Source organism: Lynx canadensis, chromosome D3, assembly GCF_007474595.2.
Source record: "Lynx canadensis isolate LIC74 chromosome D3, mLynCan4.pri.v2, whole genome shotgun sequence".
Classification (NCBI taxonomy): domain Eukaryota; kingdom Metazoa; phylum Chordata; class Mammalia; order Carnivora; family Felidae; genus Lynx; species Lynx canadensis.
Genome location: NC_044314.2, coordinates 71,756,999 through 71,783,179, shown reverse-complemented (window position 1 = coordinate 71,783,179; position 26,181 = coordinate 71,756,999). Strand labels below are relative to the sequence as shown.

Genomic DNA, 26,181 nt, shown 5'->3' with positions numbered 1-26,181 from the left:
TCGTCAGAACCTCTTCCTGCCCCTTGGTCCCATCTCAGCCAGCACCACCAGCTGCCATCCCAGCCTCCCTTGTCCCTTAGCCCCCCAGTTCCCCAGCTGCCCAAAGTTGGGCCCCTCACTGGTTTTTCTGCCTCCAGTATCCCCCTTCCCACATAGCACCCCAGAGGGCTCTTTCTAGAACATGCATTTATTCATATGACTCCCCTGTTACCTCCGAAGGTCTCCTCTCTTCATTCTCCTGCCTGTAAGCCCAGCTCATTCTCCCAGACCCTACTCTCTAGTAAGACCTTCCCCAAAATTTCAGTCTTTTCCACCTCAGTGCCTGTTCTTGCTGCCTCCTCTCTCCTCTGCCCTTGCTACCTTCTTCCTCCACTAGCAGATCCCACTCTCCAACTCAAGTCCGTCTCCCACATGAAGCCCTGATTCAAGCTGCTAATTGGAACTCATTACGATGTATCAGAGCTACCCAAAATGTGTCTCTCCCATTCATTCATTCAAACATTTTTATATCGGGCATCATGCAAGGGGCTGCAGATTCATGGCCCACCCAGAGCTCTCTATTTGGTATCTCTCTCCTCATACTGTGGCTTTCTAGAAGCTGTGACTGCATCTTAGCTAACAGTATGTCCCACGTGCACCCCCAAACCCCCGTTGATTCAGCAAATCAGGACTAAGCAACTTCCCTTCCCTGACACATGCAGACTTCAGGAAGGGCCCTGCAGACTGAAAAGAACAGGGCTCCCCTGAAAGGCCTAGCTACCTCTTGGTGCCTCACAGTCTGGGGAGATGAGATCCACATAGCTCTTGCCATTCAGGACAGGCAGCAGCTGGGAAATCATGAGAGCGTTCTGGAAGGCCCCATCCTGCACACTGGCCAACAGAGCAGCCCTTGCCTTAAGGCACGCTGTGCCCAGCTCCACCCCAGGCATGGAGGACTTCATCAGTAACTGGTGACAGAACGGGGAAGAGAAGGAGGAGGTGAGGTGGGTCAGCTGGCATGGAGGGGCAGGTCTTCCAGCCTCTGACCAGGCCACCTCCCACCAAACACCAGGGTGGGCTATGGCCCCAAGCTCTCCTTCCTACCTGTAGTGCCAGAGGGGTGCTGTAGACATTTCCAAAGTAGCCCTCAGGGGTCTGGGCCTTTAGGATCTTCTCTCGTATGTTCTCAATGGCCCGGGTGATCTGGTGTTTCCGATTGGGGTTGAGGTTGGAGTGCTCTAGACAGGTGAAGGCCAAGCCTGCCATGGCCACTGTGTCTGCAGGGGACAGAGCCAATTGGGGTCAGACCAGGCAGGGCCCTGGGGCAATAGATGACCACCCAAGGCCTCGAAGAAGGGCCATAATCAGATCAGCAGTTTAGAAAGTTTTCACCAGCTAAAGGGAACAACTCAGTCCAGTGTGCCTAGAGTTTGCTCAGTTTGGCCACTGTAAGTCCAGAGTCCTGGAAGCCGCTTAGTTCCAGGCAAATGGGGATGATAGGTCACCCTACCCCTGTCTATTATTTAAGGGTTAGAGGTTAGGGAGAGAACCTGGAGGAGAGAGATCCAAGAGGACTTTATCTTACACCACTCATTCCCAAACCTGCCTGCCCTTTGAAATCACCAGGGAAGTCTGGAACTCACTGATAGCTGGGTCTACCTCCAGCTAGATTTAATAGGTCCAGGGAGCTTCCTGGGCCCCAAGGTGATTACTGTGTCCACAGTGGTTTTTCTACAAGCCTCGGGCAGAGAAAGCTTCCTACTGCCTTCTCTCTGGGGCACCTCCTTGCCCTCCCAACCTACTCCATCCTACCCCCACCCTATGCGAGGCACACACACTCACTCACAGAATGCCAGAACTGAAAGAGACCCTGAATCACAGTGACAAGAAAGGGCACTGGAAGCCCAAGGTCACATAGTGAGGTAGCAGTTCCAAAATCCACGTCTCAGGCTTCCAAGCTCATATAATGACAAGATCATAACTATGTATCCAGAACTTCTCTGTGCCAAGCACCAATCTAAGTCCTTTATTTATAAGGCATCTTCTATCAAGATACTGCTGGGAGGTTATTTTACAGGAGAGGCTGAACCAGAAAGGCCAGCTGGCTTGCCCAGGGTGTCCTACAATCAGTGTGTGTGACAGAGCAGGGGTCAGGATCTCAGTTCAGCTCCAACACTGGCTCACAACCACTGTACCACACTCAAGAGTCCTCACCATTTCACTCCTAAGGGACTCATGAGGAGGGGCCCCAAGGAAAGGTGATCTTGGGCCGAGGGGTAGAGGCCCTCAGTTGGGGCTGGGGACTGGAGGAGTGCCAGCCTGGCTTTAGCAGGGTCTAGCCCACTCACCCACAGAGAGGTGGCCCTGGTGGAGATGCTGTTCATGTTCCACGGCATACAGGAGCTTTCCCACCACACTGTCATGGAGCCGCTTCTGGTGAACACACAGGGCCAGGATGCCCAGGCCATACTGATAGTAGCTGGTGTGGGGCTGGCCTTTGTTATTGTGTCCTGGGAGGGAGAAAACCATGGGGCAGGGACTTCATACCAGGCCTGAGGGGTTGCCTCTCTGCCCACTCCCAGCAACCAGCCCAGCCGGCACGCAGGACCCCCTTGCCTATGCTTCCTGACACCCTCCTTTGGGTCGCGAGATCCTTCATTCCTTCATTCCCTCAATCCGTTCTTGCTGAAGATCCACTACGTGTCAGGTGCTGTGCTCAGAGTGATGACCAAGCCGGTGGTGACCGGCCAGGCACAGCACAGCCAGGGTCTCCAACAGTAACACAACCTGTACTCATGACAGCATGATTAGTACTGAAATGTGGACTGAAGTCTCTGGGGCCATATGGTAGAGGTCTTTGACTAGCTGGGGAGTCAGAGCAGGATTCTCTAAGACAGTGATGCTGGGATGGTGGGTGGGGGGAGCTAAGGTGGAGCAGGAGTAAGCTAGAAGGGGAGGGAAATCTTCTAGATAGAGAAAACATATATTAAGACCTTGATCTGCAAGCTGAGAGATCAGTGTGGCCAGAGCCAGAGGGGCAGGTGAGTGGGTGAGCCAGAGAATGGGAGAGCAGGTCTTAGAGAGGAGAAGAAGGGAAGACAGACTGGGCTTGAGGTGCTGTGGACACAGCAGTGGGCAGCCTGTGCAGGGTTTGAGCAGGGCTAATAACATCAGATTTATATTTAAAATGCTTGTTCTGGCTGTCATGTGCCGGGCCGAATCAGGAGGCAAGACAGTTGGCAGAGAGAGGCTGAGGAGTAAGTAGTACAGGGGCTGTGCAAGGGGTCGACAGTCAGGTCAGTCATGGTGGCTGAGCAGTAGAACTTGTCAACAGAGTATATGTAGAGTGCAGGAAAGGCTTGATCAAGGATGGCAACTGCAGCAGGCCCAAGCCTCTAGGTGGATAGTGACACAGGCAGAATGGGGGGTAGGAAAGAAGCCTGAGGAGAAAACCCAAAGTTCTGACTTAGATGCTTCCCCACAGAATACTATCTGATGAGCCCCACCCCCCAACACTTGGCAGACCACGTCCCCCTCACCAATGGCCTTTTTCTCATCCTCCAGGAACCGCTTCAGCTGCGAGACCAGCCTGTCCCCCTTGCGGCCCTCAACAAGCTCACAGTTAGCCCTGAGAGCTAGCAGGTAGAGGGCCAGCTGGCCCATGGAGGGCTTGTCCTGGTAGTCACTGTTGTCATCATTGAAGGTAAGCCTAGGAAAAAGCCAGTTAACAACACTTCTGTAAGAAAGTGCCACCCTGGTGAGCCTGGCTTGGGGCACCCCCCTCAACATCATAAAGTGAAAAAAAAAACCTAACAATAAGAAACTTTGCTAGAACTGCCCAAAGCAGATGTAATCAGCTGTGCAAGTTGTAAGGTGCATGCCACACATATTTCATAAAGATGAAAAATTAGACTCAAGGACAAACCCTGAGGGTTCTCACATCCAAATGACCTGTGCTTACCCCACCATTTTGATCACACTTTGCCTACACAGTCTTCCCTTTCTTCCCTCTCCCTGCCCTGCATCCACTCTTTGAGAGGGAGTCCAAGCAGGACAGGCTTCATGGTGTTCCTGATCCTTCACCTCTCATTCAAACTCCCACAGTGAGCCTCAGAACAGGTCTTCCTTAATGCCCCTGTAAAGGGAGCACAGAGTTAGATGCTGCTAGATGCTGCTTCTGGGTTTAGTATGGAAGATTGCAGTCATGGATTAGTGATGTCTGCCTCAGCATGGGAGAGAAACACAGACGGATGCTGCTTCTGGGCTCAGTATGGGGTGGGGGGCAGAGGGGGAACTGTGGTCATGGATTAGTGATGTCTGCCTCCAATCTGGTCAAGCCAACCCCATTCTACAGATGGAGGAAGTGCCAAAGGAGACAAACTTGCCCAAAATCTCCCAACAAATCAATGGCAGCCCAAACGAGAACATAGTTCTCCTGTCTCTTAGGATGTGGAGCAAGGTGTGGGGAAAGGAGAAGAAAGTGAACAGCAATACCCCAGGAGGCTGTGCTGGTAACTGAGTTTGAGGATGTGCAGATAGAAGGCCTCCCTGGCCCCGGCCTGCAAGCTGGAGAGGCGCAGACCCACGTAGATACTGGGGTTCAGGTGCTCCAGAGAGAGCCAGTCCATCCAGGGCAAGAGGCGCTGGCCCAGCCTCTCCACCAGCTTGCTATCCACCTGTGGTATTTCTTAGGAAAGAGAACAGACCAAGTGAGGTCACAAGGCCAGGCCACCAGCAAGGAACTGCTTTTACCTTACCAGGGCCTTCTCCGGGGTATAAACAGCTCTACTCCCTCTCCATCCAGTACACACCCTACTTGTATGGGGAAATATGGCTGTAATAAAAGGCAGTATGTAAATAGGGGAAAGTAGATTTCCCAGAGGAGCAGTTGGAGTGGGCCAGGGAGAGGTGGCGGGCTGAGGGCAGAGGAAGCTGGTACCGGGCAACCAGTCTGCCATCAGGAGTAACAGAGAATGGAGGCCAAGCTGTGTGATATGCCCCAGCCACTGTGCCCGACCTCACTTGGTCCTCATGCCAGCCCTGTGGCATAAGTACTGTCATCATTGCTTTGCACAAAAGAGGAAACAGCCATTCAGAATTAGGTTGTGTCTTCCAGAAGGTTGCACGGCCAAGGATAAACCTGCCTACAAAACGGCTGTTCTCTGGTGCTCGGCTAAATTCATGTTCTATCCATTTACACAAACTGCAACCCACATGCAGAACATGTTACATACCCAGTTTTAAAACTCTGCTGGCTGCCTATGGCTAACTGGGGCTCTCCTGGTGAGCTTCCTCTGTATAGATCTCAAAATAATGCTTTTCCTATCACATCTGTTTAGGTGAAGGGGACCTGAGATTGAGGGGTGAATCCTTGGAAAGCCATCATTGTTTACAACCATTTCTCTGTGTGCTTTGGGATTTGCCTGAAACTGTGTAACCAAAATGCTGACATACCAGGGGAAGCCTCAGGGATATTTTCTAGCTCCAGCTGACTGCTGCCTTCCGCCCTTAGGGAAGGAAACTTGAGCTCAGTAGGTGGCCCTGGAGGCACTTTGGACTTTTCCCCATTTACTGCCTCCCAGTTGCTGTAGGGCTCCAGCTACTTCCACTGGGCCACATCTCAGGATGCTGGGCAGGCCACCCCTCCCAGGAGATTCAGCAATGGAACTGCCAACCAGAGCTCTTCACCTGCCTCTTGGGCCTTCTGATACGAGGACAGGGTTCCTCTCATACAGGCCCACCTTTCTTGGTTTGAGTCCCACCATTTTTTTTTTTAAAGTAATCTCTACCCTCAACGTGGGGCTCGAACTCACGACCCTAAGATCAAGAGTCCCATGTTCTACAGACTGAGCTAGCCAGGTGCCTAATGGGTCCCACCATCTTATGCCTCTTTTCCCCAAAAGTCACAGGTATTTGTTGCTACCTGTGGAGGTGGTGGGGGTAAGGGGTAAGGGTGACTTTTCTTTCTCTTTCTCTTTCTCAGTGCCTTTCTGTATCTGCTTCCATTTCTGTAGGTGTTTCCCTCATTCTCTCTGGATCTGTCTTAGTCTCTACCTCTTTCAGCCTATCTCTCTGGTCATCTGTCTCTCTGTAACTCTCTTTCCCTCTCTCTTTTCTTCAAACTGGTAGGGGAGCCTCACCCCCACTCCAGGCTTTGACCTCCAGCAGATGAGTCAGCCCTGGGGCTACAAGTGATAAAAAGAGGAGCCAGAGCTATAAAGAGAGGCTGATAACCACAATTCAGCCTCCTTAAAAGGAAGGAGCCAGGCAGATTCACCTCAGTAATAAAAGTGGCACTGGGCAAGCTCCCTCCCGTGGTGCCTCCTGCTCACAGGGCCACGCAGCGTTGCCAGCTGACTGGCTTTGACATTCAGAAGCATAGAAGCCTACCCTGGGCAAGCATTAGTGCAGCATCCTTGTCAATTTCACAACTGCACAGAGCTTTAAGCTGGTAAAGCAGATGTTATGGGGTCCTTCACACCACACCAAGGAGGAAGGCCAGGAAGCATTCTTAGACCATTTTGCAGGTGAGGGAATGAGGGTTGAGCAGGTAAGTGGCTCAGCAGTAGTGGGCTGTACCCCCAAACCCTGCCCAGGGCTTCTGTCTTGACTATGGGCCCACTATTGAATGGTTCATGCCCAGTGAGGATGAAGACTGGGTCCCAGGTCTCCCCTGGGGACTATCTAGACAGGAACCAAGATCCAATAGTGAGGGGTCTGGTTGCACTTATGGAACACAGGTTGGAGGCTCCTGGTGCTCAGGGAAGACCCTGGCCTGGAACTCTGAGAACTGAGTCCAACAAAGCCCCGACAGGTCACCGGGCTCCTCCAACCCTTGACAGACTTATCTGTCACTTGGACATGACTGAACCTGCCTCTCGATTTCTCCAAAGATCACAAGAGACACTGGGAGTGAAAGCATATTGCACAGTGTAAGGCCGTGGGCAGAATATAAGGAGGGAGGAGAGGTGGGTAGCCCCAAAACACAGAGGCTTCCCTGCCTGCCTCCTGCTTTCTGCCCATCGCCAGTGCACAAATAGCCCCAGGCCTGTGTGCTCAGACTCCCAAGGGTTCCCAGAGAGACTCCTGGGGACACGGGCACACAGAGCTGAAGCAGCCAGGCTCCTATGCTAGTATGCAAATGCCTTGCCATGACCTGCCACCTGTGCCTCTCTCGGGCTTGTCTCCTGTAACAGTGACTGCATACTAGCTTCCCTCTGCCTGGGATGCCTGTTCTACCCCCCAAACACACTCTTTTTCTTGCCAGCTCCTTTTCTTCCTCTGGGCCTCAATCCCCCTGTCACCCTTGGTCCTCGGAAATCCTTCCCTGAACGCTCTTCCTGAATCAGTGGCCCCCAGCTCTCCACCTCCATGCCTGGCTCACTTCCTTTGGTGCTTACCACGGCCCCCAAATACAGCACTGATTTGTCTCTTGACTTCTTTTGTCTGTCCCCTTTACTAGAACAGATGGACTAGGAAGACAAGGATGGGACCTGTCTTGCTCCTTGTTCTTTCCCCAAAGTCTAACACTGCACTGACACAGAGAAGTCTTAGTCAATGCATGTTGAATGAATAAATAAACCCATGAGTGAATGAATGGGAGCATTTTTGTATGGTGGGCTATCAGACATACACAGTTGACCCTTCAACAACACGTGTTTGAACTGCATGGGTCCACTTATATGTGAATTTTTCTTAATACAGTACAGTACTTTAAATGTATTTTCTGTGGTGCCTGGGTAGCTCAGTCACTTAAGTGCCTGACTCTTGGTTTTAGCTCAAGTCATGACTTCACGGTCTGTGGGTTCAAGCCCCAATCTGGCTCTGCACTATCAGTGCAGGGATTCTCTCTCTCTCCCTCTCTCTCTGCCCCTCCCCTGCTCACACTCTTTCTCTGTCTCAAAATAAATAAACTTAAAAAAAAGTACTTTCTTTACCTTGTGATTTTTTTTGTTTTTAATATTTTTTTAATGTTTATTTATTTTTGAGACAATGCGAGAGACAGAGTGCAAGCAGCGGAGGGGCAGACAGAGGGAGACACAAAATCGGAAGTGGGCTCCAGGCTCTGAGCTGTCAGCCCAAGGCCGACGCAGGGCTCGAACTCATGAACTGTGAGATCGTGACCTGAGCCAAAGTCGGACGCTTAACTGACTGAGCCACCCAGGTGCCCCTACCTTGTGATTTTCTTAATAATATTTTTTTCTAGCCTACTTTATCATAAGAGTTCAGTATATAATACATATAACATACAAAACATGTGTTAATTGACTTTTTACCTTATCAGTAAGGCTTCTTTCCAGTCAACAGTAGGCTATTGGTAGTTAAGTTTTAGGGGAGTCAAAAGTTATACATGGATTTTTGGCTGCATGGAGGGTTGGCAGCCCTAACCCACATTTTTTGAGGGTCAACTATAACTAGTCTCATTATAGTGTGTCAAACATTGAGGTCCAGCTAAGTCCCAACTGTTAATGAAGCCCAAAGGGGCAGATATAGTGCACCCTCCCACACACCCCAGCCTACTTCCCCAGGAATTATATAATCAGGGGCTTGGACATTATAGTCCTCCCTCCTAAGGACCCTGGAGGAAAGAGGCGCAGGGTAGATCTGGTTACTCACCGCAGATATCAGCGAGAGCCCCCAGGCCCCCAAGCAGGAAGAGGAGGACTCCAAGGTGCCCCATGGCAGGAGCAGGTGGGTGAGCAGCAGGCGGGAAGCTGGACAGACTCCTAGGGCTGGTCTTGCAGAGGCTTTCCTAACCACAGCCGGTCACGGCTCTAGAAGAGGCAGCTTCCTGTCACTGATTAATCCCTCCACGCCAAGCAGCAAACTGCTAAGTCAACAGAGAGAAAGAGGAAAAGATCTGTAGCTGAGGGAAAAGGAAGGGCAAAGAACAGAGGAAGGAAGGGCAGAGCAGTCTTCCTGGAGGTAGGGAACGGCGGGGGGGGGGGGGGGGGCGCAAGTAGGAATGGTATGAGACACCTTGAGGCCAGCCACATTCTGTCTTGCTGCCTAAAGAGCCCTGGGCAAGCACAGAAGGCCTGACATCTGATCTGCCCAAGTCTGTCCAACTGTGCCTGTGTGGTATCCCTTTCACTGTTCCAGCTGTGGACAGGAAGGACTGGGGTGCCTACCTGGTACCCCCCACCCCCAACAGAAGGAGACCCTGGAAGTGCTCACCCAGTTCTGGGACAGGGAGCAAACAGAAAGCTGTAGTGGTCACATGAGTGACTGCTGGCGTCAGCTGTTCTCTGCCTGCCCAGAGTTGGGGGTGGGAGGGGCTGGACCCGGGCCAGTTTTTTCAACCGGCCAGGAAAGCTGGAGGCCTCCTGAAGACAAAACGAAACAAGGAACAGGATTTAATCATTTGAGACACGAAGCGCTGGGTAGCAGGGCTACTTATTAGGTCTAGGAAAGTAACCTTAAAAAAATCTGTAAGGAGAAGAGAGAACAAAGGATTCCTCATTTGCCTAACTACACAGGAGAATCAATGTCTAAGAGTTAACCCTGGTGGTACTGTGTGGCCTTGGCCAGGTCACTTAACCTCTCTGAGTTTGAAATAGTTTCTTCTGTGTGAGATGACAGGGTTGGATGAGATCATTCTAAGCTCCTTTCCAGCTCAACTTGTGAAAATGTTATGATCTTAAAACACCTATAATCATTTCCTCTAATGAGGAATGCAGTCATATTATGGCTAATTGCCAAGGTTTAGCCTTTCAAGATAATCTGGTTTTGTGCCTGACTTATCACAATTCAAGCTCTTGACATCGATAAATACAAGTATATGTATCTGTTTACAGAAATACTTTACAAATTAAAATTAGATTCTCTGGTGCAAGAAGGCTGGGTGTGGCCCATAGGAGTGAGGTTCTTGGGAAGGAGGGAGGCCAACTGGAGGCCCAACATCTGCAGATTCTCAGGTTTGGACCTCCAGGGGACCCTCAGCAATTTGTGTGCAATGGAGTTGTCTTGATCTGGGACAGGACCGTCCTGGCCCCCCAACCCTCTGCCTGTGGTGGGTGGTGGTGATTCTGATTCCTGCCACTTCCAGGAAGGCAGCCTGGAGGAGGTGACCATGACGGAGGAACTCCCCATCCCCCAGCCTCTGGTGAGAAACAGTTTCCTTTAGGAGGATCACCTCTGATTCCCACAGACTCAAAAGTACTGTGGTGACCAACCAGGGAGGAGGCACATTCACCATAGCTTATCAGAAACAGAATCACTGGGGGCAAAGCTGGGCTGTTTTAGGTAATACCGTCTAGAAAAGTGAAAAAGAAAGATGACTAAAATGTTTGGTTCAGGATTTCTACTTAGGGATCTACACCAAGAAAGTAAAAGTTAGCTTGGAATGAACAAGTGAAAGTCTGCCCTGTCCATGCATCAGGACAGGTACCGATAAAGTCAGCTGCAATGTTAACAGGAAACATTTTTCCCAAGGTCATGTTACAGCTACAAAGTGTCCCAATAATCATGTTCTTTGAGTGACTATTACTTTTTTACTGAGATTTTTTTGTTTTCCCCCTAAAATCATAAATTTGCTATTTGAAATCATAATTATAAGAAAGAAACATGCCTGGAGGAGCTAAGTCACTTTGACACAGAGAAGCAGCCTCAGGTCAGGAGTTTCTGGATACAACATTACACACCCATCCTTATAATTTCCAAGGGAACAGGACTCTGGGTCCACTTTGCTGTCCAGGTCTGAAGTTGACCCCTCTCACGCAGCCCTGCAATGCATTGAGTCTATTGAAACACTGCTTGGTTTACATTTCATCTAACCACAGCCTTTTGCCAAATACTTCAATAACTTCTCTGTGTGGTCAGACCCCCATAGTTGCTCTGCTCCACAGAGGAGCCTGCAGATTCAAAACAGTCCCAAGGATCTGTCTGAGAAGTTCTCTTGGGACCTAGCAGCAGGGATCCAGTGTGTTCTCTCCAAGGGTCCTGGTCAGAACAACCAGCCTTTGAGGATGGAGGGAGTTTCAGGTGAAAGAAGGAAAATAGCACTGCTAGGAATTTACCCAAGGGATACAGGAGTACTGATGCATAGGGGCACTTGTACCCCAATGTTTATAGCAGCACTCTCAACAATAGCCAAATTATGGAAAAAGCCTAAATGTCCATCAACTGATGAATGGATAAAGAAATTGTGGTTTATATACACAATGGAGTACTACATGGCAATGAGAAAGAACGAAATATGGCCCTTTGTAGCAACGTGGATGGAACTGGAGAGTGTGATGCTAAGTGAAATAAGCCATACAGAGAAAGACAGATACCATATGTTTTCACTCTTATGTGGATCCTGAGAAACTTAACAGAAACCCATGGGGGAGGGGAAGGAAAAAAAAAAAGAGGTTAGAGTGGGAGAGAGCCAAAGCATAAGAGACTTTTAAAAACTGAGAACAAACTGAGGGTTGATGGGGGGTGGGAGGGAGGGGAGGGTGGGTGATGGGTATTGAGGAGGGCACCTTTTGGGACGAGCACTGGGTGTTGTATGGAAACCAATTTGACAATAAATTTCATATATTGAAAAAAAAAAACTACAATAAAAAAAAAAGAAGGAAAGGCTGTCAGACAGGATTACTCAGATTGTCTGATGTTGCCCAGCATTGCATGGATTAAGATAGTCTAACAGTCTTGTGTCACATGCAAGTCTGTTTTCTCTTACTAAGCTGGAATCCAGACCTTTGGAGATGGGAAACTTGCTAAGTGGACATTTAACTCTTCCCCTGTAGCATTCTTTCCTGGATTTTGATAGTTAGCCATTAATAAGCACTAAAATGGAATGAGCTTGAACCATATGCCTACCACTGTGCTAAGCAGTTCACAAACATTCTCATCTGATCCTAATGAGAAACCTAGGAGTACAGTATTACACTCCCATTTTATAAGAAACGGGCTTGGACAACCATCTCAGCACATGGCAGAAGGAAATGGTAGGCCTTTAAGAATGTACTTCAGGGGCACCTGGGTGGCTCAGTCAGTTAAGTGTTCAACTTCGGCTCAGGTCAAGATCTCGCCATTCGTGGGTTTGAGCCCCAAGTCAGTCTCTGTGCTGACAGCTCAAAGCCTGGAACCTGTTTTCAGATTCAGTGTCTCCCTCTCTCTCTGCCCCTCTCCAGCTCGCTCGCTCTCTCTCTCCCTCAAAAAATAAAAAAAAATAATAAAAAAATAAAAGAATGTACTTCAAACCTAGGCTTCAAAGAATTCCAAAAGTCAAAGAGAGAAAACAATGTGAACAGTAAACTGAACAAAATATGTATGGGATTGGAGCTCTGGGCCGGCTCAGTTGGTGGAGCATGCAACTCTTGATCTCAGGGTCATGAGTTCAAACCCCACATTGGATGTGAAGCCTACTTAAAAAAAATGTATAGGATCTATACGTAGAAAACTCTAAAATATTGATAAAAGAAATCAAGGAAGATCTAAATAAATGGAGAAATATCCTGTATCCATGGACTGGAAGATTCAATATTGTTAAGATGTCATGGTGACACTGATGTCAATGTGATCTAGAAATTCGAATGACCCCATTCAAAATCCCAGTAAGCTATTTTGTGGATGTTGACAAACTGATTCTAAAGCTTGTATGGAGAAGCAAAATACAGAGAATAATCAACTACTGAAAAAGAACAAAGTTGAAGGACTGACACTATCTAATTTCAGGATTTACTATAAAGCTACAATAATCAAGATAGTGTTGGGGCACCTGGGTGGCTCAGTCAGTTAAGCGTCTGACTTCTGCTCAGGTCATCATCTCGTGATTCATGGGTTTGAGCCCTGTGTCAGGTTCTGAGCTAATGCTGACCACTCAGAGCCTGGAGCCTGGTTCAGATTCTGTGTCTCCCTCTCTCTCTGCCCCTCTCCTGCTCGCGCTCTGTCTCTCTCTCTCTCTCAAAAATAAATAAACATTAACAAATATATATATGGTATAGAACTGGTGAAAGAATCAATGGATTGGCTAATGGAACAGAATAAAGACCCCAGAAATAGACCCACACAAAAATTGTCCACTGATATCTTGACAAAGAAGCAAAGGAAATTGACAATGGAAAAAGGATAGTAATTTTGTGTTCTAGTACAACAAATGTGCTAGAACAAATTGGATGTCCATAAGCAAAAAAAAAAAAAGTCTATGTAGGGATATGTCTTATTAAAAAATGAGAGCTAAATGTAAGATACAAAGCTATAAAACTTCTAGAAGAGGCAATAACTTTTTATTTCTTATTTTCATTTTTTAAGATTTTTAAATTTTTTAAAAGTAATCTTTACCTCCAACATGGGGCTCAAACCTATAATCCAAAGATCAAGAGTCACACGCTCTACTGACAGAGACAGCCAGGCGCCCTGAGGTGATGACTTTTTAGATACAACATCAAGGTCATGATCTGTGAAAGAAATAACTGATAAGCTGAGCTTCATTAAAATTAAAAACTTCTGCTCTGCTGAGGACACAGTCAGGAGAATGAGAAGACAAGCCATAAACTGGGAGGAAATACTTGCAAAAGACATTTATGGTAAAAGACTGTTATCCAAAATATACGAAGAACTCTTAAAACTCAACATTAAGAAAACAAGCAATCCATTTTAAAAATGGGCAAAATACCTGAACAGACACCTCATCAAAGATGATATATAAATGGCAAATAAGCATCTGAAAAGATGCTCCATGTCATATGTCATTAGGAAATTGCAAATTCAAACAACAGTGATACCACTACACACCAATAGTGCTCAAAATCCAAAACACTGACAACATCAAATGCTGGTGAGTCTGCAGATCAACAGAAACTGCCATTCATTGTTGGTGGGAATGCAAGGTGGAACAGTCACTTTGGAAGACAGTTTGGCAGTTTCTTAAAAGCAAAACATAGTCTTACTATCAGATCCTGCAGTCATATTCCTAGCTATTTACCCAACTGGAGGTCCACACAAAATTCTTCATGTGTAACTTTACAACAACTTTATTCATAATTACCCAAAACTGGAAGCAACCAAGATATTTTTTTAAAAAATTTTTAATGTTTATTTATTTTTGAGAGAGAGAGAGAGAGAGCATGAGTGAGGGAAGGTAGAAAGAGGGAGAAACAGAACTTGAAGAAGTCTCCAGGCTCTGAGCTGTCAGCACAGAGCCAGAGCCAGGGCTCAAACCCATGAACCGCGAGATGATGACCTCAGCCGAAGTCACCCAGGCATCGTCCCCCAAGATATTCTTTAATGGGTAAATGGATAAACAAATTCTCACACACACATATATAATGAAATATGGTATAAATTTAAATAGCAATCAAAAGAAATGGGAAAACAAGCCACAAAGACACACAAATGAAACCTAAAGGCATATTAATGAGTGAAGAAAGAAGAGAGTCTGAAAAGTCTACCTAGTATATGATTGTAATATAACATTCTAGGAAAGGCAAAACTATAGAGATAGTAAGATCAGGAGTTCCCAGAGACTGGGGGGAAGAAGCTAGGGTAGGGGGATTGAATAGGTAAAGCAAGAACAGGGCATTTTTTTAGCACAGTAAAACTATTCTGTATGATAGTAATATGGTGGATACATAATATATGTATTTCTCAAGACCTATAGAACTTTACAACACATAGAGTGAACTTAGTGCATGCAAATTAAAAAAAATGATTGAGGAGATCAGGAGATTCCAGGATAGAAAGCAGAATGTGATAAGCAATCTAGTCTGTATTACCAATATATGAAACAACCTCACTGAAGGGGTGGAGGAAAGGATGCTGACCTAAGAAACTTTGAAAATGAGTGGGATTGTAAGAATAATGGCAAAAGGATTTGCACATAAGCCCTGTACTCTAAGTTGTATATCATGAGGGTATGAGTTAATTCTGATACTATTAGGCATGTGTACTGGAACTGAACAATTAAGTAAATGGATGGCAGATTATGGAAGGTAGGTTTCTCACAGCTGGAGTGGGAATTTACAGATAAGCAAGGGGAGGTTAGAATGATCCAGATGATAATGGATTAGCGCTGGAGGCATCACTATGAAGTCATATTTAGCTTAACGTAGACAAAGATGGTTACATATAGAATATGTATAGATTTGTGTGTACAAAACAGAACAGTATTGTGAAAAGTAAAAAAAGGAAACCTTGTTTACAATGGCATTGGGAAGCCAGCAGGGGGAGCTCTCGTGGCCTACCACTTGTCTTCAGTTGCAGACCCTCTAAGAGACTTTGCACGTGGATACCCTAGTGTCCTAGCTGGAGGAAGGAAGATTTCCTCCTCCCCTGGCAACCACATAGCCAATGAGAGACAGTCAAAGTTCAGCAAATAAGAAGCCACTATTCTTAGAACTCCCAATCTACTCCAATGGACTATTTACAACAGCCCTTCCAAATCCCCCTTTTCTCTATAAAAAAAGTGTTCCTCTCATTTGTTCTCCTGACTCACTTATGGTTTTGCTGTAGCTTGCCTGTCCTGGATTGCAATTCTCAGCTATTCCCAAGTAAAGCCATCTTTTGCCGGTAAAATAATTGACACTTTTACTTCTAAGGTTAACAGCGTACATACATATATTTTTTGCTATCAGCTGTGAAGGCCTAGAAGCAAAGACACCACAGTAGCAATAAGATTACCTAGTGCCCAGATTTTGGTTTATAACACTATTCTCCAATAAAAGAGAGGAGGGCTCCCTGGAAAATAGCCTGATTCTAGGACTGGGGCAAGAAATATACAAGATGAGCCTGGAACACCTTATAGTGCCAGAAAGTAAAGAAGTGTGTACACGCCAGCCCCCCCCCCCCTCTTTCACACACACACACAGAGGCATGTATGCATCTGATGGAGTGTGCCAAGGGAATAGAGAAGTCAACGAAAAGAACCCCCTAATGGCCAAAGCTGGAACAATCTGAGCAACAAAATAAAGAAGTATTAGAATATAACTCCCAAAACAACAATATCATTAAGTCCATACTGATTTCATAAATGATTGAATAAGTAAACAAATGGTGCCATAGGCTGCACATTTATGTCTTCCCAAACTTCATGTATTGAAACTTAATCCAATCTGCAACCAATGTGATGGTATTTGGAGGTGGGGCCTTTGGGAGGTGATTAGGAGCCCTCATAAGTGGAATTAGTCCCCTTATAAAAAACACCCCAGGAAGCTCCTTTACTCCTTCAGTCATGTGAAGAACACAGTGAAAAGACAACTGTCTACAAACCAGAAAGCAGGTCCTCCCCAGATATCAAATCTGCTGGCATCCTGATCATGGACTTTCCAGCTTCCAGAAATGTGAAAAATGAATTTCTATTGTGTATAAGCCACCTAGTCTACAGTATTTTGTTATAGCAGCCTTAACAGACTAAGACAAATGGATAAGAGACAAATATCTTATGCAGAAGAACTCCAAATAATGTGTGTAGATATTCTACCTTCTTGAAGGGGGAGCATAACTCCCCACTCCACAAGTATGGGCTATGCATAGTGACTTCCTTCAGAAGAGTACAGTATGGAAAGGAAGTGGGAGGAAGAGCAACTTTACAGTTGAGAAAAGATATAAATCCTCAGAATGAGGAATACCAGTGAATCTCAAGCCAGAGAAATATAAACAAATCCAAACTTAGATACACCATAACAAAACTAAAAATTCAAAGATAAAGAGAATATCCTAAAAGAAGCTAGAACAAAACACATTTCCTACAAGAAATAATAATTCTACTGACAGATAACTTCTCAATAGCAACAATGGAAGCCAAAACACACTAGATTAATGTCTTCATTGTGTTGAGAGAATACACCATTGGAATGGTATTCTATACCATTGGCTGGAATTCTATACCCAGTGGATCTATCATTCAAAATAAAAACTGGGTAAAATGAAGACATTTTAAGACAACCAAAAAATCAAGAGTTTACCTGAAACAGAACCTCACTAACATACCTCCAGAAGAAGAAAAATGTTTACAGAAGGAAAGTCTAAGATGTAAGAAAGAACAAGAGCAAAGAAAATGTCAAGCTTGAGGACAAATGTAAACAAATATTGACTATGTAAAACAATGCAAATAATGTCTAATATACAGGGCATAACATCAAGATAAAAATAAAGTACAATTGTATATAAGTGTAGAGGGTTCAGAATGGAATTAAAGGAAATAAAGGTCTGTGTATTTTTCCTGAGAAGAATAAAATAATGATTAACTTTAGGATCTGCTAAGTCAAAGGTGTAAGTTAAAATTTGGGGGTAATCGTTAGAAGAACAGAAACAGTATATAAACTAGTAGAGAGAAAAACAGAATTAGTATGGGGAGAATGAATCCAAAAGAAAACAAAAAGCAGTGGAGGGGTGGGGGGCGAAACCTAGAAAAAGTGAATAGATAGAACAAAAGTTAGACAGAAGACATAAACCCAAATATATCAGCTATCACAGTCCATGTACTAACAGTGTCTTGAGTCTACAAGGAGAGGATAATTTGAAACTCTACCTTTGGTACTTTCCTAGACTCCACCCTATATGTCTCATCTCTTGGCTGATTTTAATCTGCATCCTTTGCCTGTAATAAATTGTAAACATGAGTATAACAGCTTTCACTGAGTTTTGAAAATCCATCCTTCTAGTAAATTATCAAACCTGAGGATGATCTTGGGAACCCCTGAACTTGTAATTATTGTCAGAAGTGTGAACTATTCCCTATCTTCCCAGTTGGTGAACTTTTTGCACTATCTAGTCTCCACCAAAAATAACATGGATAAAGTATGGCATATTCTGTATAGCAATGAGAATGAATGGACATTCACACAACAAGGATGAATTTCATAAACATAATGTTGAATGAAAGAAGCCAGACAAAAAAGAAAACAACGTGGAAGGAAATAAAACGTCCATGGCTGTCTCGGTGCTCCTATAGAAAACCCTACTCTCCTAAGATGTGGACATGTATATGATATAAAGATAGGCAATGCTCACTTTCAATTCAACATTCAACTTTTCAGGTATCACGAGAGTTTAATCTGTAGCCATTTGTCTAGTTAATTTAAGTCCTATCCAAAAGCATAATAAAACTTCTCTTATTTCCCTGAGAAGGCCACGTGGGTACAATCTAACTAGGCCCCTGGCTTAAGCTCCCAAGGTTCCAGGAAGACTGGAGTGCTATTCTCCCCATGTACTTACTTGTCAAAATGGATAAAGCCCAGATACCCCAAACATCTCTACATCATAAGAGCCAGATACTGGGGCTTATCCAGTTCTTGGAAGGATGTATTTACAATCTGTCAGATTAGGGTAAGTACCTAGGAGCTTTTGCATTCAGTGTCCAATAAACAGCGATGTTTCTCTTTCAAGAGGGAAGGAGAAGGCAGCTGATTTTTCCTACATATAGAAGTGGGGAAAAACCATTGTTTTCCATCTCTCACTTATGAGGTATGACTCACCACTCACACAGAAAGCCTCCATTAGCTGTTACTGAGTTGTCTGTGGGTCTAGGTGCAGGGAACCAATGCTACAGTGCTACTCTAGCTATTGATCTGGTTGTGGGTATCAAGCAAAAATTCTTTCCCTGACCCAGAGGCCTCATGTTTCTGCAGTGTTTATATATAAAATTACATATCTGTGAGAGTGGGTTAACACCTTGGACCTTTCACAGTTCTTAACAAAACAATCGAGAGTCAATTGATACAAAGTTCAAAAACAGGCAATGCTAAGGTATGATTTGGGAAGTCAAATTAGTGATTCTCTTTGAGGAATAGGAACTAAAAGGGAACACAGTTGGGAGGGCTTCCAGGTTGCTGGTCACATTCTGTTTCCTTATCTGGGTGCTGGTTCTATGGATATGCTTACTTTGAACCATCAACAAGCTATGAACCTATGACTGGCTATGTTAGTCCAGGTTCTCCAAGAACAGATGCCAAGATGAGATTAGGGGTGCATAGGATTGACTGGGGAGAATTCTCTGGGAGGGAGCCAGAGGAGGCCAGGGGACCCATCAGCCTGGGGTACAGGTCTAAACCCTGTGAAGGAGAGAGGAAAAGAAGGAAATAAGTAAGGGAGATCAAAGGCTGGTGTATAGCTCTAAGAAAGTTTTAACAAGACTGACAATGAGCCCTCAAATCAGTCACTATAGTGTCTGTGTCTGAAAATAAGCTTTTTAAAAATTGTAATAGAAGTGCCTGACATTAAACTTTTGATTGCCAAGGCATCCATTTCAAGGACATTCATCTGAAATAAACATATTGCCAACTTATGTGATCCAGTTACTAGCTAACCAAACAGATAAGGAAAGAGGCAGTCCCCATTCATGCAGTCTCCGTGTTATTAAGCCCTAGATAACCTATATGACTGCCCATTGAGCCACCCTGCTTTTCTCCTCTGGTGCCCTATTTCCTGTTCTTATGTTTTTAATTTGCCAATGAAGAGTGAAACCTCAAAACCATAGGCAACCCACCCTTGACCCTAATAAAGGCAAAACCCCTGGTGCATGCTCTATCTCCCTCTACCCATGACCTTGCTGTATGGCCCTGGGCATGTCATGTACCCTCTAGAATCTGTGAGTAATAAACCTTTTTTTTTTTTAATTCCCTGATGGTTATTGTTGAGGTATGTTTTGCAATCATAATAGGAAGCACAAGGGCCAGTCTGACCACAACACTGGCTCCAGTCTGGGCAATGTCTGTGGGGGCCCACCACAAGTTGTACAGCCCCAGAGGAGTGCCTCACATTCCTAGCTGAGAGCATCACTATCAATAGCTGAGATGGACACAAAACAATCACCCAATAGAGGAGTCCTGTGATCCTAAGGAACAAGTCTGTATCCTTGCTGTACTCAGTCATTGAGTACACTGAGAGTCACTGAGAGCAGCCCCATGGGAAGAGTCATCTTGGCACTAACATGTGATAAACTTCATAGCACAGCTGGGGCAGTCAGACAATTGTGCTTCCCACAGTAGGAGATCTAAGGGGTGTGTTTTGCAGCCATTACAGTCCACCCCTTGTGCTATATATATTGGCTTATCCACACAGGTTCAGGGAATAGCTCCACAGGCCTCGTTTCCTGAGCAGAACTTTAAAAGAGGGAAGTTCGTGGAATAAATTACAACACCCCATTGTTTCAGTTGTTCTCGGGGTTGCAACTGGTACTCCTCCTCTCTGTCTTCCACTATCCATTCTAAATTTACCTGACCCTCAGCTCTCAACTCAGCAGGTCTTGATGGCTAACTCAGTGGTGTAATCCAAACCTTATTGCTGAGGGTCCTGAGCCCTTGGAATGCTAACTGTCTTCATGGCAGGGCATTCCATGTGTCCACTCACAGCTGCAATGGGCAATGGAATACAAGGAAGCTCCCACAATTCACCTGTGCTCTGTACATATTGCCCCGTCCCCACTGAATAAAGTGGCCTGATCTTTTCTTCCAGCTGGTCAGAGTCAATTACTCCTAGCAGTACAGTGACTCCTTTTCAAACCCGATGGTCCCTGGACAACAAGAGGTCAAAGCATCCAGGTGGCAGCCATAACTTATAGTTCAATGGGACCTTTTCTGTGGATCCTGGAAAAAGCATGTCCCCTTTGAAAACCAGGGTCTCCAGCTCTGCAGAGCCCAGAGTTACGAGGATGAGAAGTATAATATCCTCCCAGTGGGTCATTGGGTATAACTGGAATGAGTTCCCATTGTTGCAGAGTATTTTCTCCAACCTGATGCTTCAGCCATGCCTGTAGAAGACCATTCCAGTATTCTGTGATGCTGGCTGCTTCTGGATGGTGCAATAAGTGATACAACCACTGAATCCCATGGCCACCTGCTGACTCCTACATAACGTTACATGTGAAATGGGTCCCCTGGTTGAATGAAATGACATGTATCAGGAATTCCATAGGCTGCTGGATAGTGATGCTGGCTGAGACTCTCCAGGCAGAAAAGACAAACCCTTACCCAGATTATGTATCTATCTCTGTGAGGACAAACCAGTGACCTTTCCAGGACAAAGAGTGTACACTGTGGCTAAACTGCCATTGAGTGGCCAGTTGTCTGCCTCAAAGAATAGTGGCATATTGGGGGATCAGTGATTTCTCTATTACTTTCACCATCACATCCATCAACATACATCTACCCCACAGCCAAACCATTAATTACTGCCCAGGAATCTATGTGTATTCTTCTCTTGGGCCACTTTATCTTCCATACAGAGCAGATGACTGGTTACTGCCCCACCCATTGGGAAGATCTTCCATCTCTACTGTCTTTCAAGACCAACCCTGAAAGTAGCTATGATGTATCATCTATGGTCTATTTTTGCCTTGTACCTGTCTGTATACTGAGCCTAGTCATCCATAAATCAAGCTTGAGTATTTTCCTCCTCCTTCAGCTAGTCAAATGGGACCTCCATACAGCCTTTGGTACAAAGTGAGGAGGGATTCTGGAGCAACTGTTGTGTGTAATAGAGAGGCCTTAGGCTACCTGTTCATGTTGCTTACTTGTGCCCTCTGGTCCCATAAAGGCTTGGTTATACTTCCCACCATGAAAAACACTATGGAGGTTCCTCAAAAAATTAAAAATAGAGGGGTGCCTGGGTGGCTCAGTCAGTTAAGCATCTGACTCTTGATTTCAGCTCAGGTCATGATCTCACAGTTCATGAGTTCAAGCCCCATGTTGGACTCTGTGCTGTCAGTGCAGAGCTTGCTTAGAATTCTCTCTCCCCCTTTCTCTCTGCCCATACTCTCCTCTCTCTCTGTCTCTCTCTCAAAATAAATAAATAAACTTAAAAATTTTTAATTAAAAATAGAAATACCATATGATCCAGTAATTTTACTACTGGGTATTTGCCCAAAGAAACCAAAAACACTCATTTGAAAAGATATATATACCCCTACGTTCACTGAAGCATTATTTACAATAGCCAAGATACAGAAGCAACCCAAAGTGTCCATGGATAGATGAACAGATAAAGAAGATATGGTATATGTTGTGTACAATGAAATATTACTCAGCCATAAAAAATAATGAAATCTTGCCACCTGGGACAACATGGATGTACCTAGGTTGTACTAAGCTAAATGAAATAAGTCAGACAGAAAAAGACAAATGCCACATGATTTCACTCATATGTAGAATCTAAAACAAACAAAGAAACAAAACAAAGCTAAACAGACTCTTAAAATACAGACAACAAACTGGTGGTTGCCAGAGGGGTGGCGTGTTAAATAGGTAAAGTGGATTAAGAGATACAAACTTACAGTTATAAAATAAATAAGTCATGGAGATGAAAAGTATAGCATAGAGAATTTTAAAAAATAGTTTGGTATAAGGATATATATACAGACCAATGTAATAGAATGGAGGGACCAAAGATAAACCCTCGCATATATAGCAAATGATTTTTGACTTGTTACTTGTCTCATCACCTTTTTTTCCCATCCATTTCAGCAAGGTTGTTTCATATATTTGTAAAACCTTTAGACTGTTTTGTCACATTCTGCCTTCCATGCTGGGATTCCACCAGCCTCCTAAGTGGTTCTTTTTCTGTGGTTAATTTGCACACATTAAGATTCACTCTTTGTGCTGTGACATTCCATGGGTTTTGACAAATGCATAGTATCATACATCCTCCTATACCGTATCACACAGGATAGTTTCACCACCCTAAAAAACTCCTTGTGTTTCATCTATTCATCCCTTTCGCCCTTACCACCAAACGGCTGTCAACCATTGACCTTTTAACTGTCTATAGTTTGCCTTTTTCAGAATGTCACAAGATTGAAATCTTAAAATATGTAGGCTTTGCTGACTGGCTTCTTTCGCTTAGCAATGTGTATTTAAGATTTATCCATTCTTCTCATGGCTTGATGACGCATTTCTTTTTATTGTGGAGTAATATTCATTGTACGGTATATACACAATATACCATAGTGTGATTTGTTTATCCATCCGCCTATTGAAGGATATCTTGGTTCCTTTTAAATTTTGGCAATTATGAATAAAGTTGCTGTAAATATTCAGGTGCAGGTTTTATGTGTATATTTAGCGATGAAGGAGCATAAGGCAAGCTGACAGGCTGCAAATACCCCCACACACCCCCAGGGGGGATATGTGTGATATTCCTCAGGCGGCCCAAGAACAAAGGAAAGGGGAAAAACAAATGGTTAACTGGGAGAGATCACAGTCAGGCAGGACCCGAGTCTCCATCTATTTACAAATATCTTAGTAAATCACAAGAAAAAGGCAATCTCATCAATAGCCTAATCTCCAGAAAACTATAGACTCCGTTTCCTGGAGCCCCAACATCACCCCTCCATAGTGATGTGGGAAACAAAGGCAGAAGGAAATGACAGGTAGAACTAAATTTCCTTATAACCTGCAGCCCATTGACAAATACTTGAGGTTGGCAGAGTAAAAAGTTTCTCCGGGAACTCCCTATGTCTTAATGCTAATGCTTTGCTGGAGGGAAAAACCTTAGCCTGACAATAGGTAGGCCTCCAGGATCCTGCGAGTCCTCTATAACATATGAAAATCCCATTGGAAACTTCCCCAGGACTTTGATCTCCACAGTATATAACCAGTCTCTTCTCATGTTCCCTGGGCAGCTCTTTTCTGCCCACGGGTCCTTTCCCTGTGCTTTAATAAAATCACCTTTTTGCACCAAAGATGTCTTCAAGAATTCTTTCTTGGTCATCAGCTCCGGACCCCACAAACCCCACTGTCACCCCAAAAACCTCATCATTTAATATTCACATCAGTTGAGTAAATACCTAAAAGTGTTGTTATTGGATAGTATGGTAACACCACATTTAGTTTTGTAAAAAAAACAAAAAAACAAAACCTGCCAAACTATCTTCCAAAGTGGCTGGATCACAATTGTCTGTTTAAAAAAATAATTTAACAATATTTATATCAACAACTACTTTGTGTTTTCCCCATTTTACAATTGAGGAAGTGTGGTACAGAGGGGTAAAGTGGTTTGTCCATAGCTTGGGGATAAAGCCAGATGTGTCTACCTGCAGAGACTGGGTTCTTCACCCACAATGGTGAAGAATGAATTCTGTGAGTGCACAGGAGGAAGAGAATAAAGGCAAAAGGAAATGTAAGTAAAATTAAATTTCCTTACAACTTGCAGCCCATTAACAAATACTTGAGACAGGCAAAGTATGACATCCATCCGGGAACTGACAATTGTCTTTTAAAGTTAACGACTTGCTAGAGGCAAAAAGCAACCTTAGCTTTAAGATAGCAAGACCTCCAGGATCCTGTTAAGTCTTCTTTAACATAGGGAAATTCTTTTGGAAACTTCCTTTCTCTGTGTCCCTCCTCAACTTAAAAGTGTATAACCAATCATTCCTCACAAATCCTGGGTGGCTCCTTGTACCCATGGGTCCTGTCCCCATGCTTTAGTAAAACCACCTTTTGAAAGAGCGGACCTAGGCCGGCTGACTTCATTTTGTTCTGTGTCCTCCATCTTGAGTGACTATATCCCCAACATGGCCCCCTTTCCGGGAAAACCACAGAAAGAAATTCCAGCTCAAACCTCAGACCACGCCTCCTCCCCTTGAGTAACTTCCCACTCACCCGTTCAAACTTCCCGTTCAAACCACACCCGGCAACCTGCGCAACGGGACTCTGACCCTTCCCCAGCCAATCGGCTGCTAAGGCCACGACCGTTACCCCACCAACCGCCCCTAGATCCCTATAAAACCTTTGTGCTTTTGAAACTCGCTCTCTCTCTCTCCCTCCGGCATCTCACCGCTGCATCGGTGCGGGTAGGGGATTGAGCTCGAACTAGCTCAAATAAAGGCTCTCTGCTTTTGCATCGGACTCGGCTCCCTGGTGGTCTTTGGGGATCACGAATTCTGGGCACAACACTTTTTTGCACTGAAAATGTCTCAAGAATTCTTTCTTGACCATCTGCTCCCAGAGCCCACATCATATCACATCAGACAGATCTAAAGATTAAAAACCTCTTCCCTCACCCTCTTGCACTGTTGGTGGGAATGCAAACTGGTGGAGCCACTCTGGAAAACAATGTGGCGGTTCCTCAAAAAACTAAAAATAGAACTACCCTATGACCCAGCAATAGCACTGCTAGGAATTTACCCAAGGGATACAGGAGTACGGATGCGTGGGGGCACATGTACCCCAATGTTTATAGCAGCACTTTCAACAATAGCCAAATTATGGAAAGAGCCTAAATGTCCATCAACTGACGAATGGATAAAGAAGATGTGGTTTATATACACAATGTAATACTACTTTGGCAATGAGAAAGAATGAAATCTGGCCATTTGCAGCAACGTGGATGAAACTGGAGGGTATTATGCTAAGTGAAGTAAGTCAGTCAGAGAAAGATACCGTATGTTTTCACTCATATGTGGATCTTGAGAAACTTAACAGAAGACCTTGTGTAAGGGTTAAATTGTAGTGTAGGGCTAACCTGTAGCCTTAAGAAATAACAGCTTTGTTTTAACACTGTAGATTAAGAGATAACAACCTTGTCCTATCAATCAAGGGAACAAAAGTTCAAGCAAAATCAACTGGATTAGTGTTTGATTGGATTGGGGCTGTTTCCACCCCCATCTGGGAACTATTTCTTTGTTCTGTTACCAGGTGATGATAACACGATGTGGTCGGCTGTAAAAACTCTGTACCCCGGCTGTTCAAGACCGCACTCTGGTCAAGAGTGTCGGTCCCAATCGGTTGGCCTTGCCTCTCATTGCAATAAACTTTGTTGTGACTGTCACTGGTGCCCATAGCATTGGGGGAGAGGAAGGGAAAAAAAGTTACAGAAAGGGAGGGAGGCAAACCATAAGAGACTCTTGGATACTGAGAACAAACTGAGGGTTGAGGGGGGTGGGGGAGTGGGGAAAGTGGGTGATGGGCATTGAGGAGGGCACTTGGGATGAGCACTAGGTATTGTATGGAAACCAATTTGACAGTAAATTATATTATAAAAAAAAAAAGACAGCTTTTCAGGCACAGAGGTTAAAGCTTCTCTGTCTTATCCCTACTTTTAACAAAAAATAAAACAAACTCTTCCCTTTATGGAACTAAAGTCTGCCTCACATTGTCCTGGAGTTACACAACACTTTCCATAAGACAGGAGGGAACTAAGCCTTACATGCCTGAATTGAGCCTGTCTACAGCTCTTCAGGCAGTGGAATGTGCATTCAGCAGTGGGTTCTTCAGCCAATTTACCTTGGGTGCAGTGACCTTGGGTAAGTCCTTTCACTTCCCTGAGACTCAGATACCT

At 44.9% G+C, this 26,181-nt stretch overlaps 1 protein-coding gene across 3 annotated transcripts in view; it reads right to left on the bottom strand.

The window, feature by feature from the left end:
- Positions 1-26,181, bottom strand: part of TCN2 (transcobalamin 2) — a 41,206-nt gene that overhangs the window by 5,074 nt on the left and 9,951 nt on the right. The window contains exons 2-8 of one of the 3 annotated variants that reach the window (XM_030336267.1): positions 9,157-9,305; positions 8,596-8,809; positions 4,474-4,666; positions 3,519-3,688; positions 2,328-2,489; positions 1,084-1,256; positions 761-947 (exon numbers count right to left, since the gene is read on the bottom strand). In XM_030336267.1, the coding sequence (XP_030192127.1) occupies positions 761-947; positions 1,084-1,256; positions 2,328-2,489; positions 3,519-3,688; positions 4,474-4,666; positions 8,596-8,659 (949 nt within the window). In that variant the 5' untranslated portion in view covers positions 8,660-8,809; positions 9,157-9,305. Of the gene's footprint in view, positions 1-760; positions 948-1,083; positions 1,257-2,327; positions 2,490-3,518; positions 3,689-4,473; positions 4,667-8,595; positions 8,810-8,958; positions 9,105-9,156; positions 9,306-26,181 lie in introns of those variants that run through there. The other 2 variants (XM_030336265.1, XM_030336268.1) reach the window with 2 other exon arrangements.